This window comes from Protopterus annectens, chromosome 3.part1 (assembly GCF_019279795.1).
Source record: "Protopterus annectens isolate FY-2018-M chromosome 3.part1, PAN1.0, whole genome shotgun sequence".
NCBI lineage: Eukaryota > Metazoa > Chordata > Ceratodontiformes > Protopteridae > Protopterus > Protopterus annectens.
In genome coordinates, this window is record NC_056732.1 from 1,150,803,190 (window position 1) to 1,150,822,410 (window position 19,221).

The window sequence follows — 19,221 nt, forward strand, 5'->3', positions numbered from 1 at the left end:
TACCATATCAAAAACAAACTTGTGCATATGTTTAGCAATGGAGGGTAACTGGTTTGGAGTTTTGGTGTAATGGAGCATGACTGGCAATTCCAGCTATAAAGGTTCCAAATGATTTGAAGATCTTTGTAGTAAGTTCTTTACTTGGCTAAACTTTCTCATAAAACTTGACGGTAAAGGTTTGGGAAAATACATACCATATACCATCTAATAACACAATTAAACACATCTGAAGGAAGTCAGAGAACATTGCCATTTACAGCAGGAGGAGGAAAGAGAGAAAAGTTAGTCAGAAAAGCAAATGTCCAAACTGAGGGGTGAAAACATAAACAATTCAGTCAAGTGGTAGGAGAAATTTCTTTTAAGGATATGTAAAGAAGTAAAATGAATCTCATTAAAGGGGCAATAAAGATTAAGAATATGACTATGATGCTAAATCAGTACATATGTATGCTATTCACAAAGTGAGAGGATAGACTTTTAATGTAGCCTGCCAGTAAACATGCCTGGCATTGTGAAGGTGATCCCAATGCATTCATAAAAGAAGGATTCATGACAGCACTTCTAAAATAAAACATGGCCAAGTTACTTGACTGACTGGTCAAACCAAACCATAGTATACTTCAACAACTAGAAAGCATATTTTGTGATAGCACTAATTTAGCTTTTACATACATATCTTAGAATAAAGTTCCTGAAGATTCCATAAGAGTAGCTATGATTCCAAGTTCTTAGCAGTGGTAACAAAAGAGAGCAGAGAGATGATGAAAAGCTTTCACCTGAAAGTTTAACCCGTGTTATTGGAAATTATGCCTTCACTTTTTAATAAAATTATTTCAACATACTTAGAAGCTTAGATCTACAAACAAAAGGTCATATTAAAGAACTTTGATATGTTTCAAAATGTAATGCACTTGTCAGTACAACAAATAAAACGCTTCTATATGTTGTCGACTTAGACTTTAGAATGGTATTTGACAAAAGAGCCATATAAAAAGTTAATGATCACATTGGGCAGACCTGAAGTGTACAGAGAGTGGTAACACAGGTAAAACAATGGCAAAAGAAAAGGACACATAGAGTAATAGCAGGTGGAACCTGCTCCTTCAATAGAATATTTAATCAATAGAATACAGCAAGTGCCATGACAGTGGCTGCTAACTTTCAATGTGAGAGGCATCTAGAGGATATCCTTACTAGTTATCCAAACCTCATCCTTTCATCTTGTAGTAGCATTGGATTTGCTAGAAGATCTACTAAGATTTCTGATATCCTTATTCTGTCATGGATAGAGAGAGAGAGAGATAGAGACAGAATGAACCTCATTTTATCACATGTATCTGCGATCCTTTTCTTTCAGTCACTACTCAAACACATGACAGTAACTGGAATCCTATGCTTGCAACCATTACAAGTACTGACCACAATTTAGTCATAGCCTATTCATTCCACCTCAAGTTACTGAGCTCATGAACATGGTCCATTTTAAATGTATGCTCATGCCATACCTGGCTATATGAGAGAAATCCAATTATAGATGAGAATTTGGGTATAGATAAGGCAAGATGTTCTTCCCAATCACATCCCTCAAGAGACATCCACCATTCTCCTTGGACACCCTGATTTTTTAGTGTAGAACTATGGGTCCATTATCCTATCAAATACTACTCTGCTATTATCCAAGAAAGCTGAATACTGAGTTCTTAGGTGTAGATACATCAACAATAGATAGCATATGCCTTTCTGCATCCTGCAAATGCTTGAAGGCAGTCCAGTTATTTGCCGGCATACGCTATAGGTGTGTGGCATGAACAGTCAAGGCTTTATAAGTAGCCCTACCTCTACTTGGGTCTTTTTCCCAAGGGCAAGTCCAAGCTAGAAGAAAGACTACCCTTGATTGTGAAGTCTAGTTATTGACCCATTTTTATACATTGAGATAAGACCAACTATATGAAACTTGTTCATTTCAACCTAATCCACAAGCTTTTGATATTTCTCTAGCAGTCAAGTGTCAAATCCACATCTAAAGAGCCAATTTTCAGTGCAAGCATCTCATCAATTTTAAACCATCCATTTCCTTCCTGTCACTTGACTTGTAAGACACTTGTTCCTCAGCCTTCACCCTACAGCTGGTGATCTCATGTTTTCTCCAAGCAGCTTTTGCATACAGGACCTAACTAGGCTATACAGAGTTCTTGTTTACCAACCTCTTACCATTAAATACCACCCAAGTCATGGCTGCAGGGATGCGTACTGGTTTACTTGTCCCATAGATTCACAGATTTTACAAGACAGAGTCAGTCCATGGACTGTATTCACCTTGCAATATTCAACATCATAGGTCACCTCCTGTCTCTATGAGGACAAAAACAAGGCTGGTTTGGTATGAGTATACAGGTGTCTTTCCAGTCATCAAGGTATACCTTACAGGAAGTTAAAGTATCATTTTATTTTACATGTAATTGAAGATTATTTCAGAGATTGAGGAATAGTGAGTAGTAACTATGTTCCCCAGCATCTCTTTCTCGTTTGCAGGTTCGCATCTTTAGTTTGAGTGCTTAACCATTTGCTTTGTGGAGAAATAGGAGACAAAAGAGGGTCGGGTCCTTAACAGCATGACAGAAGTACAGCTGGGGGGGTGAAGAGAGAGCCACACTGGGTGCAAAGTATTAGGGGGTGTGAAGTGTAGATAGATTTTCCTTCCTTGTGCACACAAGGGCAGTGAACAGAGTAGGAAGACAGGATGGAAGGAGAACCAGAATGGAGAGCAGACTTTTGCTAGAGTATGATGGCGAAGGGTGTAGGGACCTCGTGTTCCTCCTTCGGAGAGAAGGGAAGAGTACCAGATTAGAGAATGGTGACCCTACTAACAGGAAAAAGCTCCAAACAGCATATCTATAAAAACTGCATGAACATGCAAACCCGCCCTGCAAGATAAGGTCACAGCACTAGTATGACATGAAATAGAATACCTTTAATATGAGCAGCTAGAGCTGGGGGTCTGTTATCAGAACTGAGAAAAGGCAAACTTTAAAATTCAAAATGTTTCTTTTTAAAACCAGGAGAGGATTGTGCTAAAAAAACAGAAAGCATAGGAATACAGTACTGACCAATGGGTAAACATTACATAGTGATGTTACTGTGCAGTTCATACTGTTTACTTCTTGGTACGTCTTTATTTTAAGTACAACCAGTATGTTGTCTTGCACCAGCTCTCTCAGCAAGTCATAGTGTTTCTGTGTTATCCAGTGGAAGAAATCACTTTCAGTTGTTTTGGTACTTTCTCTTCTCGAGCAACAGGCATCTGATTTTCATTTCAGTAATATTGAAACAGGCATATTCTCTCATACATAAACCAGTTCTAAGTCATATGTGCATTTCACATGTATGCAGTTACTGATGGTTCAACACAAGAAACATTTTGGTACAAAATGAGAACTAACTTATAAAAGGAAATTAATTAGGTTATTGCTATGTTCAATTTAAAATATATGTATGCAGTATTTCTAACCTAAGATCTTCTTCAACTGAATGTGACTACTGTGACACTATAATGGTCAAACACAGCCTGGTTTCCATTTATTAATGTGTTTCTTGTGCAATGGAGATTACTGTTATAGTCTGCAAAATCAATTCTACATGATTTCAGAAAGGAGGAATTTTTTTGCCAAGTAATGCCTCCAATTGCTCAGAGTTATCATGGAGACTTTGGTGTTCTTTACAAAGTTGAGGCTCTGTAATAAACATTTTTATTCTGCATTGCACCAAAACTGTCTTTCCATTTTTTTAAATTTTTTAGCCTTTCATTTCAGATCATCATGTATTTTTATTTTACCTCTATTTTCACAATCATTTTTTAGTCACAACTTTGGACATACCTGTGGATGCTATGTTATTCTTGTACTCTTATGTCAAAATTAAGCTGGTCCTTGTTTCAGGTCATATGTCTATAACATATATCCATGATCTAAGTATATTGTTGGTCTTTTACTTCCATGGAATATCTCTGTTACTTGCTATTTCTATGGCCTTGTTATACTGGCCAGAAAGATGTCAGCAATCCATTGTTTATGGCTAATGTGGGCTTGCTTTCTATTAGTCAAAGTGTATGCCTCAAAAAACCTTGTGAATTAGAAACTGTTGAAGGGAAAACAATAGTCAGTCTTTACTTTTTCTGGTTTCTAAAGAATAATAAACTATTCTGGACAGAAAGGGATAATAACATACTCACTTGTGATTAAAAGCATATCATTTTCTGTGTGTTTGTGTGTGTGTGTGTGTGTGTGTGTGTGTGTGTGTGTGTGTGTGTGTGTGTGTGTGTGTGTGTGTGTGTGTGTGTGTGTGTGCATACACACACACACACACACACCCACACACACACACACACACACACACACACACACACACACACACACACACACACACACACACACACACACACACACACAAACATCGATCTGTGCTGCCATTTATTTATGCTTCCTTATGCAGTGCTGAATTGGGAATGTATACACTACCATTATGTTACATGTTATTTTAACAATATAAAATGTATGTTTTTACACTTCTACAAGATCTTTCTTAGTGACTTCCATCCTATCAGCCAGTTAAACCATCCATTCTTCTCCTTCATCTCAATTATTCTTAACAAAAAGGGCCTAATCAGACTCTTCACATCTTATAGACAGATAAAAGTTAGATTGTGTAGTGGGCTAGTCCATAGGATCCTGTGAACAATACCACCCTCTCTCCATCTCCATGTAGCACTGCTCCTCACAGCAGCTCTTTTGACCTTCACTAGTACTGCAATATTGGGAAGTGAGGCAAAGAGTACACAGGTGCTATACCTATTAAACCCTCTAGGTGTCACCCACGTGGTAAGTTAAAACTGCCTCCATCCCCCCAGTATAGACAAGGCAGCATCAGCTGCTCACTCACACCTCCCCACCACTCCAGCTTCTGTGTCACTAATTAAAAATGGACGTGAATAAGTTTCCACTACTAAAGGTGCCTCAGGAAGAATACAAACAAGGCAAGAATGCTTAGGAATGGTTATAAAGACAAGGCAGATCACCTCTAAGGAATAGTTCTAGTATCGCTGATACAGCCCATATTAAGGAAATCAGTAATGTGCCCAGTGTTAAGATGGATGTTATTACTTGTATAGCTGACAAGGCGCAAGCTAGTACCTCTGTTTCTACTTTTTCTATGACTGGCTCATCTCACGTCAGCATAGATCTAAATCCTGGCTCTTCTATGGTTACCCATCCTAAAGAAGGAGCTATTTTCTCCTTTTTTTCCTAACAACTTCCGGTTCTCATAAGGGAGAACCGAAACAACAGAAATGTGAGATCGGAGAGTCAAGACAGGAAAAGGAAAAAATTCAACAATCAGAAAGCCTAGAAAAGAGGCTAGTGGTGAATATATCACACAAACCTTAAGTACTCAAGCTCTTTGTGTTTTGGAGAAAGGCCTAACATTTATTCCCTCATTGAGATCTGATTTGAATGAGTTTGTTACAGACATCAAGCTTTTTGCTAGGAATATCACATTAAAGACCATCTTTGGCAATACCAACCAGCAGTTTGTATCATTATTGAAGAAACCAAGCACTTTTGTGCCTGCCAATCATCCTGCTGTATATCTATCCATTCACCTATGTGAAAATGAGGTCGCGAGATTGAGGGGAGATGGCAAAAATGGTGGCCATTTCTACAATCTTAGTACTTAAAAAAGAAAAGCTTTATTTGAATTAAAGGCAAGTGATGACTTAGTAATTAAACCTGCTGACAAAGGAGGAGCCATTGTAGTAATGGAAGCAGATTGGTACAGGGATAAAATGTATGATTTATTGAAAGACAGAGGAATGTACAAGATCATTAGTAGAAACACAGTGGACAGGATGGTTAGGGATGTACAAAATATATTGAATGACTTGCTATTGGATTTCTTTGAGATAACCCACCCTACTATTTCAGCCATAAGTGGGCTACCAAATATACATAAAAGCCTTGCAAATCCTCCCCTGCATCCAATAGTTGCAGAGAGAGGATGGGTGACCAAATCACTGTTTATATATGTGAAAAATGAGCTAAAGAAACTCATGCCAGAAGCCAAAACAGTGCTGAAGGACTCAGGTAGCTTCTTAGAAGACTTCTTGAACAGAATGAATGTAATACATAGTATGGCCAACTTGATACTAGTGACCATAGATGTAAATAATCTATTTACGGTAATACCTCATAATAATGGCATTGAGGCAGTAAGAAGCTTTTCATTGTCACTAGGACTGAATTCCAGCTTAATATGTTCCTTATTGGAACTAATATTGGAAAATAATGTATTTTCTTGTGGCAGGACTTACTATTGGCAAGTGTAAGGTGTGGCAATGGTTACCCCATGTGCCAATAGTTATCTGAATATAGTTTTGGCACAATGGGAATCAGCACATGTCTTATATGATATCAATCCCTGGATGATAAACATCATGTACTATGGATGTTTTGTGGATGATATTTTTATCCTGTGGAATGGGAATGAGGACCAACTCAAGTGTTTCTGTGAATACCTTGAAACCACCACTGAGTTTCTGAAATTTATGGTACAACATTCAAGGAAAGAGACAGATTTCTTTGATATATGCTTGCAGTTAGATCAGACTACAGGAATAAGTATGAGTATTCACAGGAAGAGTACTTGGAAAAACAATTTCTTGCATAGATGTAGTATGCATCCTGACTTTGTCCATAGGAATATTTATGAGAATCAGCTTACATGGATATAATACACCGATATATGAGGGTGGACAGGATTAGGAATAAGTATATTAGAGGGACAGCACAGGTTGGAATGTTTGGAGACAAAGCCAGAGAGGCAAGATTACGTTGGTTTGGACATGTGCTGAGAAGGGATGCAGAGTATATTGGGAAAAAGATGCTAAGGATGAAGCTGCTAGGTAACAGGAAAAGAAGAAGGCCTAAGATAAGGTTTATGGATGTGGTGAGAGAGGACATGCAGGTGGTTGGTGTGACACAGCAAGATGCAGAGGACAGGAAGAAATGGAAACAGATGATCCGCTGTGGTGACCCCTAACGGGAGCAGCAGAAAGAAGAAGAAGAAGAAGCTTACATGGATATCTAGGCTATGCATGGATGAGCATACATTTCAGAAAAAATGCAAGCAATTAGTAGAACATCTGTCCAAATGAGGCTATAATGGAAATGATCTAACAGCCAGAATAGATCCAGGTGTTATGAGACGTACGAAAGAACGTCCTTACTTTTTTAGATGCAATGTTGATAACTTAACATTGGACAATCCTAAATTGTTAGGAACTTTGAAAGATCGAATCTGAATTGCATCCTTACTTTTAGTACAGACAACAAGCAAATATGTGATGTTATTAAAAGATTCTGGCCCATTCTTACTGAAGATGAAAAAATAAAAAGTATTGCAGGTGAATGACCAAGGTTCACATTCAAAAATAAGAAGAATATCAAGAGACTCCTTTGAAATAAGGATGGCTTTTGTAAGAATCAGACCAACATCCTGAGACAAGGTACACATAAATGTGGCAGATGTAAAACCTGCATTTTCATTGACAACAGTAATGCCTTTGTCCACCCAACAACAGGAAAAAGATATATTATAACCACTTCAGATGAAAAACTGCTATACCACATCCAAAAAAACAGTGACACCTTTTCCATATATTCTATTTAATTCCACAGCAAATTAATTATAAAAAACACAATGAAAGAACTTGTCAGTTGATTTCTCTTAGCACCTCGGCCGTTTGGATGTTGTATAGCAGGAAAGAGATATATGTTTAATGTCAAAGCAACCTGCAAAAGTGAACATCTTGTCTACTTAGCATGTTGCCATCTTTGTACCTGTTTCTACATAGGCAAAACTAACCAATGGCTGAAAGATAGGGTCCTAAGACATCTTCGAGACATTCATCAAAAGGATGTGAAGAATGCATTAGCTTGTCATATTGTATCGAATCCGACTCATACATTCAGTTTCAAAGTTATAGAATGTCTCCCCATGGGACACAGAGGAGGGGACATTCAAAATAGCACAGACATATGTGAAATTGTATGTATTAATAATTTAAAAGCTAATCGTCCTCCAGGCTTAAATACTATGGTCCCTTTAAAGCCTGTCCTAAAGCACAAGCGGCTTTCTATTGGCTAAAATTGGAAGTCTGTCTTTGCTTTTGTGCCAGAGACTAATTGATTATGTTCTGAAACCACCAACCACTAAAAGCATGTTGAATTTAGATATTTATTTAATAGTTAATGTCTTTTTATTGGGACATAGGATAAATAGTATTGAAAATGCCACTGAAAGTTAATTGCCTTTTAGGTTTGGAAGTGAAGGACTCACTGAAACTTGTTTTAATGTTGAAATGTCCCCTTATTGGTTAGGAGCTGGAGGCTTGCCTCTGTTGTTCCTGCAAGAGATTGGCCGATTACACTCTGTGAGCATGCAGGCATGGAAACAAACCAGTTGGTGAACACAGATTTAAATACTAGCAATTAAGCACAGGAAGTTACGATCTGAAGAAGGCAAACCTGCCGAAAGCGCTTATCATTGGATGGTTCACCTGTTTTATTCTTTATCAGCTTTTAACTCAGTAAAGTGGGATTTTAACTGTGGTAGTATAGTCAGCATTTCTCTTTTGAAGCTTTACCTATTTTTATCTTTTGTGACCAGCATTCTACTCTATGCATTGAAGTGGGACTTTAAACTGTGGTGGTGTACTCAGCATTTTTTGCCCTGCTAATTAAAAATGCATTAGCTGGGATACACTCAGTGCTTCATCCCTGTGTGCAATAGGTTGGACAATAAAAAGTCTTTTAATGAGTTCATCCATAGAGAGAAAGCAGATGTTTTCTCTAACCATGGTTTTAGTTTTCACAACCCTTAAGTATGTTTCATACATTCTGTTCATCTTTCTTCAAGTATTATCATAAGCTCTCAACAGGCTTGAGCAGCTGAATCCAGTTGTCTCAAGGAACTATCTTCTTAAGTGGCTTGCACAAGGTTACACAGTAGGCAGATGAGGGAGTCAAGCCCTTTACTACAATAATCAGTTCATTAACAACTCATAGCTTTAAACCTCTGCACTAACTAATACCTTTGAACAAATAACTTACAATAACAGCAACTACTTCTTCTTTGTACCTTTCATACCTTGTTGTCATTACAGAATTACTAAGTTGTTTCTTCATATTACATGTACACTTTGTAATAAATTATTTACATTTTTTCATGTCTTTGCCCTCTCTGCCTGCTAATCATCAGCCTCATATGGACAAAGTGGCCCATTCATTCTTCATTACTGGGGGTAAGGGCTGGCTAAGAAGGGCTCTCATAAAGAAAATCATGAAAGATCTTTTGAGATTTTTCTGCCTACCTCCTTGTACCCATACAACCCAGCAGAGGGTATGCAATTTGTGTCTCACTTCCACAACCAGGCAGTGTTAGCAGCAGTGTCCCATCCAACCACAAGAGGCATTATAAAGGTGTTTCTCACGTCTCCACCTGAAAAATCAACTAGCCCGTGTGTCCCTCAGTGATCACCATCTATCTCCCCTTTAGAATGGGCACACCTATTCTCCCAGCATGTGTCATCAAGCAGTCATACCATTACTCAAACTTAAGTTACCTGGGCCATAGTCTGCACTTTATTATTGTAGTATACTGCTTTCCACTGTTTTATTTCAGTTCAGTTCCACTGTAGTCACAGGATCTGGAACTAAACCAAGTAACCAAAACTGGCCTCAGTCAACTTCCCATTTCCCTAACCCATCTTTGACTGTATCCCTGATTAATTAATTTACATGTTTTTCTTTCTATTTCTTTATGAAACTTCATACTCATATAGCTACAGTCTTAAAGACCTTCTGCCTACCCTCAGTGGTAGTTTGGACTTTAGATTATTACATATTTTTTTTAAGGTTTGTGACCTGCAATTGAATGTTCTCTTTCCCAAGCAGGACCATATGAAAGTTACTCAAAGGTGTATGCAATGCCCAGAACTTATTTTTCTGCAGAGCTATACCTTTCTACAACATCTGCTAAAAACCTAAACTTAAGGTTAAACTTTAGCTACATAATGAAAAAAATAATAAAATAGTACAACAAGCAAACCAATCAATCAATCAATCACCTTACTCTTCTGTGCATGGAAAATACCTTGTTTGCTACCTTAAGGTAATAGCTGCAAAAGTGCAGTCCCAGATTGAATATGGTTGTCCTATTCACTTCTTTCTCAAATAAAAGCTAATCTGTGCAAGTCTTATCCTGTAAAAATGTCAGTTCATCACACTTGCCCCACAGACAATACACCATTGTGTTATACTGCACAAAGCAAAATGGTCGCCAATAAGACTTCTAGGTTTTTCAAATTTCTGAAAATGAAAATCTTCAGTCCATCCCTTTGCTAGCAGACTAAGCCAAAATGTTTTTTTACAACCTCAGAGAACATTCACAGAACACAATCATACTTCAACCGTCCCCTCCCCAAACCAGGTTACACAGCATTGCCCAAAGGTTTCTGTCCTAAGTCCTAAACTATGGAAGGCAGTACCATCAAAATTAAAAAAAAAACATGATAATAATAGCTTACTTTAACAATGTTCACATTGTCTTCAAAAGTTCCTCCATTTAAAAATTTGATGTAAGTACTTTATATCAACTAAAGAATACATTTTTGTCATGTAAAAAGTCTTCAAAGCTATACCTTTTGTATCTGGTCTACAATCACAGTAACCATAAGCATATTGCTGTTTAAAATATAAATAAAATATATATTAAGTGTAAACCATACTTCAGCTTTTCTATCAATGATATATAGTATAACTTATCTGCTGAAATGTATTCAGTACTCCATGTTCTAATACTTAAGCATTAATATTATTCTTTAATCTTCCAAGCTGAGTCTGAAACGGGTCCGCATGGATCAGTGCTGTACCTTATTAAAATCCAAATAAAAAAACAAACATAACTGGGTCTATGTGACCACTGCCGAGACAAAACTTCATCCAGTTCAGCGAAAGCTACAAGCAAAGCATCCTTTCATAGGTTCATATGGTCATAGGTAGGTACTAGGCTATCGGCCCTGGGTCCTATATAAGCCTAGCCAAAAAGGTTCCCTGGCTTTCACCATCCAACAAATATTTCAGATATGTTCTCAGATGACACCACCACATGTTATTTTGACCTGTGGAATGGTGTTATTCTGCTGGCCTGCAGTTGTCACCTCACACATTTTCCTGACAATCTTGCTCATTCAGGTCATTCTCTCCTTTCTAACAGAAAAGTTTCCTTTATTTCAGTTATTCACCACTGCTGCCCTTCCTCAGTACACCCCTTCCTTCCCATTTCTGCATTAAATGATTTCCCATTCTGTAATAAACCACAAGGTGTCCTCTTCTGTGAAGAACAAAAGTTACTGATGTTTGTAAAATACTATTACTTGCCTTTGGCTCTGACATGAAAGTGTCAGTGATATGCCCTGACAAATGTTGATGCCACAAGGTGATATATCACTATGGTATCTGATTATATAATGACATTTTATGCTGATGATGGCAACATTATAGAGGAAACATTAATGGGCTTTTTGATTGGACAGCAGCTAAACAACTCAGTGGTATATCAGTAAACCTTACTGAAAGGGAATAAAGTTAGCCTGTTTTTAGATAATAGCTATATGAAGAGCACTTATTTATGGTAGGGACATTTCTTACCCATCTAGACTTGGAAATATTTTAACCAGTTTTGTTAAAGAGCTCTTTATCTGACAGATTTGAAATATGCCTTTAACTCAAGATGTACAAACACTTGCATGACATTTACCATGAATTAACACTGATACCACATTACTTTGTTTCTATAATTGTATTTTTTTCTTCACATGGTTTATACAATATTCCTCATTACCATAAGATATACTGAGCTGCGGTGGTGGTGCTGCGGTAGCGTTGTCGCCTCACAGTAAGACGCTATCCGGTTTGATTCTCAGCTAGAGCGTCTTCTGCGTGGAGACATACATGAATGGGCATACCTTCGTTGAAGGTTGTGCGTCAGGGCTGGCAACTCGGCACGTAAAAATCTATCTGCCAATCATTAGTGGACCGGAGTTCTGCTGTGGCGACCCCTAACTGGGAAAAAGCCGAACGACACAACAACCATAAGATATACTGAAAAAAAGTTAAAATCCAGTGTACATATGCATATTTCTGCTATTAAAATGCAGGCTTTTGAAAAACTGTTGCAAATATATATACGTTTTTTGTGTACAAACTTTTCATTTTGGTGTTCTGCTCTTTTTTTTTTTTTACATTTCAGAATGTAGCAAATACATAAAATCAATTTAAGAATGAAAAGTTGCTATTTATGTATTAAAGTGCAACATTTTATAGTGATTTAAATCACTTTCTAAAATGCAGCATCAACATTAAAACAGTATTGAACACTATATTTAAAATGTATAGCATTCAGAATTATTTAAAACAGGAATTCAGTTAAAATGCTTCATACAGAGAAATGATCAAGAGTGGAAAGTAAGGGAACATATTTATTATTTCTCACTATATGCATTATGCACTCTGTGATATAAGAAATGAACAGATGTACTAACATGGTTTTTTTCTGAACATTATTTGTCATGTGATGAGTCAGAGGATGGATCAAATGACTGCACAGACTGTCATCAACTGTATATGACATTGCTACTACCAGTACTAATTACCTAGTTTTAAAGATGAAGTAAAACAAAGGAATGTGGCCTGTATGTATAGGAAAAAAATCACTTTGCTGCCACCAAATTCTTTCTTGTTTTAATGAATCAGTGTGAAACACATCTCCGTTACCCTCAGTGATGTATTTTCATCTATAGTATGGTTTAATACAGTTATAATCTGTTGAATAATTTGCATGCCAAGTAAAAAAGAAGCATTTGTAGTTCTATTGTAAGGATGTCATAATGTTGCTGATTCATAGAGCATTGTGCTATCTCTGCTCAAAGCATTGAAAGAGACAGTGGAGACCTGAATCTTGATTCAGGAGCTCCTAATCCATCCTCGGGCTGCATGGGTTAGCTGACAACTGCAGTGTTCCATGAGACATTACTGTAAGTAGCCTCGCATTGCAATGATGTCATATTTGAAAGTGGCTGTAGCCAGAGCCTGCAGCAGAACTGGTGTATCATAGGAGCTGGCCTTCTGTCTGCTTCTGTTTTTCCTTTTCTTTATTAAAATCAAAACCATAAACAGCAAATTAGCAGGTCTTTTTTACATTTATTTCCTTGCCACCTTCATGAACACATCTCTGCAGGCCATTTACTCCTTCTTTCATCGTGCCTTGTTATAGTGATAGTATGTTAATACTGTACTAGTGCCACAGGGCGTAAGCCTCAGTAAGAGGACACTTATCAGAGAGAGAGAGAGTTATTGATCTGCCTCCATAAAACCACAGCCATATACCTCTGCCAGGTGAAACAAAGCAGTAACTGACTGATACATCATCTGTTCCTCTGGTGGCCAGCCAGAAACAGTGCAGTCCTTTTATACCCAGGAGTATGGATAGATATCTGTCTGCCCTTTTTCTGTAAATCAAGACAAAAAATGACTATAATATCTGTAATACTTGTTGCATAATTCCTAGAGTTATCATTTCTTAGATAGTAGAGGCATGTAGAACATTCTCTCGTATTCATGTTATGTCATTTGTATATTATCTCTCTTTGTGTCATCTGTAAACACCAGAATGTACAATTTTATAAGACCTGTTAGTTGTAACAAGTCCCCAGAAAGGGAACAGCATTGTTTTACTCTCTGAAAGACATATATTCATCAGTAGTAACTAAACAATTAGATCACAAAATCTAACAGTACAGACAATGTCCCTTACTAAAGTAATGCCTTACGTTTTGCTAATATAACTCATTGTCTGTGCTGTTCTGCTCCTAACTCTTATACCTTAGCAATACCACACACTACCTTAATGTTTCTCATTGTAGTCCTGAAAAAGTATTAAATCCCTTAATTATTTTGCATAGATGGCAACCTACAACTCTATCACTCATTGATATACAAACATATGGAATCTCAAGCACTACACACAAATACACATTATGCATACACACACACTCACACAGACTCAGACTGCAAAGATTGATTATATTTCAGTGTAATTATGGTGCTTTGCACAAGCAACTCCTAACTTCAGAGCAAGTGATTTGATCCTCCATATCATTTCCAGTTGTCGTTAACTATTGTCACTTTCCATGTTTTGCTGACATCAATCTTTGTATTATTTGGCCTCACTTTTCTTGTGAGGGGGATGAATCACTAGGAATCACAGTTGATTCTTATTGCACAATGGGACAATGGTTAATTCTTACTGTACAGTGGTATGATAGTTAATCCTCACTGCATGACGGTGTGATAGTTAATTCTCACTGTGCAGTGGTATGATAGTTAATCCTTACTGCATGATGGTGTGACAGTTAATTCTCACTATGTAACAGTGTGATAGTTAATCCTTAATGTACAATGGTAGGATAGGTAATTCTCACTGTGCAGTGGTATGATAGTTAATTCTTACTGCATGATGGTGTGGTAGTTAATACTCACTATGAAATAATATGATAGCTAATCCTTACTGTACAAATGTATGGTAGGTAATTCTCACTATGTAATAGTGTGATAGTTTATCCTTACTGTGTAATGGTGTGACAGTTAATTCTCACTATGAAATAGTATGAGAGATAAAGCTTACTGCTTGATGGTGTGATAGTTAACTCTAACTGTGTAATAGTATAATAGTTAATCCTTACTGCTTTACTGTGTGATAGTTAACTTTCACTGTGTAACAGACAGATCTCTTTACTGTGTGATGGTATGATAGTTAATTCTCACTATGAAACTGTTTGATAGTTAATCTTTACTGTACAATGGTATGATAGTTAATTCTCGCTATGTAGTAGTATGGCGGTCAATCCTTTCTGTTTGATGGTGTGATAGTTAATAGTCACTGTAATAGTATGATAGTTACACCTTACTGTGCAATAGTGAGATGGATAATTCTCACTATGTAATTGTATAATAGTTAATCTTTACTGTGTAATAATTCTCAGAAAATAATAGTGTGATAGTAAATCCTTTCTTCACATAATAATGTGATAGTTAATCCTTTTTGCTCAGTGCTATGATAATTAACTCTGACTATGTAACAATGTGACAGTTCATTCTCGCTAAGCAGAGGTATTACAGTTAGTGCTTACTGGGAGATAGTATGATAGCAATCTTTCCTGTTAGTTTGATGATTAACGCTTACTGCATAGAGATACACAATTCTCACTGTGTGAGGATATGACAGATAATCCGTACTGTGTAATGGTATGATAGCTAATACCCACTGTGTAACAGTACAGCAGTTAATCATCAGTGTGTGATGGTATGATAGTTATTTATCACTGTGTAATGTTATGGTAGTTAAATCTTATCATGGGATGGTATAATAGTTAATTCTCACTGTGTGATGGCACAATAGTTAAATGCCATTGAGTGGTGATATGATAGCTAATTCTAACTTTCACAATGTAGATGTTTTGCATTGTATTTGGTGATATTTTTTCAATGTAGGCATTCCTCTATATTTAACCTTAATTTACTTTAGTATAACTTCCTATAGTCACTATCATCCTACTAATTTTTCTGCAATAGTATGTTATGTTCAAAAAGAGGCCTTTTGTCCCAGTTAATTGTTACTGCAATAAGTAAAATAATGAATATAGCCATAAATAAATGAGTAAACCTCATGTTCTCCACTTCCTGTTCAGTCATTCCTTTTCCACAAGAAAGCTATAAACTGCATAATACATAGATTATAAGTTGCATTTCTTTTTTTTTTCCCCATAGGGTATCAAAGGACACAGAGGTGATATTGGTCCAGCTGGCCCACGAGTAAGTACATCAAAACATATACTTAATTTACTGCAGTCCTGAATTCATTAACATTTTTGACTTATTTATCTTGTATTGTTTTTAAGATTAAACAATATTATGTAAGCGCAATATCAATTATAAGTATATCACATTTATCTGTGAGTTTTTGTTTATGACCAAATTACTCTTGGAATAATTTAGCAAGGATGATTGTTAAATTTCAAAGTCCTAGCTTACTAGGATGGATAACTTAATAGGGGTGATACATTTCAATTAAGAGGCACTTTTAGCAAGTAAATAAGAGTATGAAAAATTGAAAACTATATCTCTTTTTAAAAGAATACATCCATGAAGGTTTACTTTGCCAAAACTGCAAAGGTATTTTTTGATCCAAGATGATGAAGGAAAAATATCTCAATAAAGAGATTGCATGAAGACAGAGACACTGCCCTTGGTAGGAACGTACAGTAGATATTTAAGTTTATTTATACAAAGTCTTTCTTAAAGCATTAATTTGAAATAATATTATTTGTTTTCATTAGGAGTGAACAGAAATCTGCACAGTGAATTTGAATAGTATTATTGCCATAACTAGAAAACCATTCCTATGTATGGTTAAAGACATATTGTTTATCAAATGGGCACTTTTGTAAAAGTTGTGTGTAAATAACTTTACATGTTTGTTTCTTATCTGCAAAACTGTTTATCAGCATCTCCCTGATTCAGAATGACAACACCCCACCCATTTACAGGTACCCAGTAGCTCTTATACTTGTTTAACATTTATTGAAAGAAGTCAGCAAGCAGAGAGAGATGGGAATGTGCATCATGCTGTGAAGCAGCTTCTATAGGAGAGGCCTACGTTTTACCAAGTATGGCTACATGCTTCCATATGTGCATGCCGCCTGAAGTATGCATCTATATCAATCAATCCATTTTTGCACATGGGGTCGGGGTGTCACATCAACAGTGTCCATCATCTGACCATCAGCAGTGCTTACACTGCTGGGTGCTAGCCTTGCCACAGTGTGTGTGTGTGTGTGTGTGTGTGTGTGTGTGTGTGTGTGTGTGTGTGTGTGTGTGTGTGTGTGTGTGTGTGTGTGTGTGTGTGTGTTTGTTTAGATATTTCCCTTACAGCAATACAGACATGCCCATCTGGCCTATGTCTGTGCAATGGTTAACCATTTTAGACTTAAGCTGTGGCATGTGCAATAAGTACTGTGTGATATAATGTATAAGACCTAGATAGGTAGGGGTTCTAATCTCACTCCATGTTTATGAATGGCCTTTCTCTTCATTCAGTTCTTTATCATAAGGCATCTGGGGTGGTTGTTTCTCATCTCACTCCCTAGGAAAAGAAGTAAAGAATGCTATCTGCTATTTAATTCTCCCCAGTGACTTACCATTCCACATTCAGAATGAACTCTAATCCAGGCTGTTAAACTTACAAGGAAGGTGTAATTTAGTTATTTGAAAACTGACTTTTAGAATGCCCTTTTGAACCTGCAATACCAACAGGCAGCTCACTTCAACTAATATAATTTGCACCAGGGTTTGGCAACCTCAGAGTTAATTCCATTAGTTAGAAGAGAGCCAGTAGTGCAGTCCACTGACTACAGACACAGGTGGACATCTGCCCTTTGTAAAATAAGTTGTTAGCAGTTCACAAGTTGGTCTTATAGACTTAGGTTTTGAAGACTAAGTCAGCAGTTAATTAATTAATCTGCATTCCGTGCAGGTGATAGTTTGCCTCTACATTATGAACATGCAAGAATAGAGTTTTCATTGTGTTATACCTTAAACCTCCTGTAATGGAGACCTACGGGACCTAAGATGTACCTTACTGGAATATATGAAGAGAGATATGATGGACCTCGCATTAAGTAGCATTCTACCCTCACCAAGAATGATACCAAATTACAAACAGAAAATGATTGACTTCAGTAACTGGCTTAAGTACTGATGTCAGTCCACTATTTGTCAGCCTGACATAACATGTTCAACAGCCCATGCTGCTTTGCCATATATGTTCTGCACCTGTCGCTGCTAGGCTTTCAAATACTTGCCAATACATTAGCCATCCCCATAGAGTCTTTTTCAGGCAGTGCCAAGCCAACAGATCTACAAACCTAACAAATTATTCTAATACGAAGGTGAAGGTACTACTGCTGAATGGTGGGAGTCTTAACAAGAAACTGCACTCCCTGAAGGCTGTCCTTCCTGTCCACGAAAGTGCACTCCATGGAGGGTGTCCTTCCTGTCCTTACCTGGAAAATGTTGACATCAGTGCAGTTACAAAGACGTGGTTCAAAGCTGCAGCATGCACCCTAGCAGTGCAATGCTACAGTGCCTATCACACATTCAGATCACTCTCTGAAAAGGAAAAAATGAAATTGGTCAAGCAGGATGACTCACTTGAGCTACTCCATGTCCAGGTGACCATAGACAAAATTCTCCTCCATATCATCTCTAGCTACATGTCCCCAACCATGAACCATGAAAGCCACTCTGTATATCTGAAGTTACTAGGATCATTTCCCATTCATCCGAGCACACTACTTATGGGGGATTTTAACTAGCCTTCCATAAACTTGGAAACATACATGGCCACTAGCATGCAGGCTCAGAGATTTCCTGACTTTGTCATTGCAAATGCTTTGGAAAAATTGGTCTGCACTCCCACTAGGGCTCAAATATCCTTGACATAGTACTCACAAACATGGGGTAGTGTTGCAACCCTCCCCCAGTGTAATGTCCTCATTGGTAAGATCAGATCATACATCAGACTCCTTTGAAATAAATGTAATGGTAGAACCCCCATCAAACCCTAAAACCCTAAAGATTTTTTCTAAGACAAGTTATCTTCTATTAAGTGACAGCATAGGTAATTTTAAAACTTCTGTAGATAAGGCAGCCGCTGCAAGTATGGCAACTGCACAGCTCCAAAAAGACCTTGTAGCAGCTTACTGCACTGAAGAAGGCTTTGTATTTTACAGCCAAAACCAGTCTCTCTGGTCTCCTTTTCATGCCTTTGAGTTATTAAATATTTATGCTACAGTCTGCTGGCTCTCATTTTTTTCAGTTTTAAAACTTCCCCTAACCCCAAAAGACACAGAAGTATACACAAATGTACTGTGCAAAAACTTAAACAACTGCATAGAAATGGCAGTACATGAATAAACTAAACCCAGGTCTTGCCAGAAAAACATGTCACCCTAGTAGACCCCTGTCATAAATAGATTATATAACAAAAGGAAGA

At 37.2% G+C, this 19,221-nt stretch overlaps 1 protein-coding gene across 1 annotated transcript in view; it reads left to right on the forward strand.

The window, feature by feature from the left end:
- COL22A1 (collagen type XXII alpha 1 chain) overlaps positions 1–19,221 on the forward strand; it is a 2,341,282-nt gene that overhangs the window by 2,028,726 nt on the left and 293,335 nt on the right. The window contains exon 52 of the mRNA XM_044067281.1: positions 15,936–15,980. Coding sequence (XP_043923216.1) covers positions 15,936–15,980 — 45 coding nt within the window. The remainder of the gene's footprint in view (positions 1–15,935; positions 15,981–19,221) is intronic.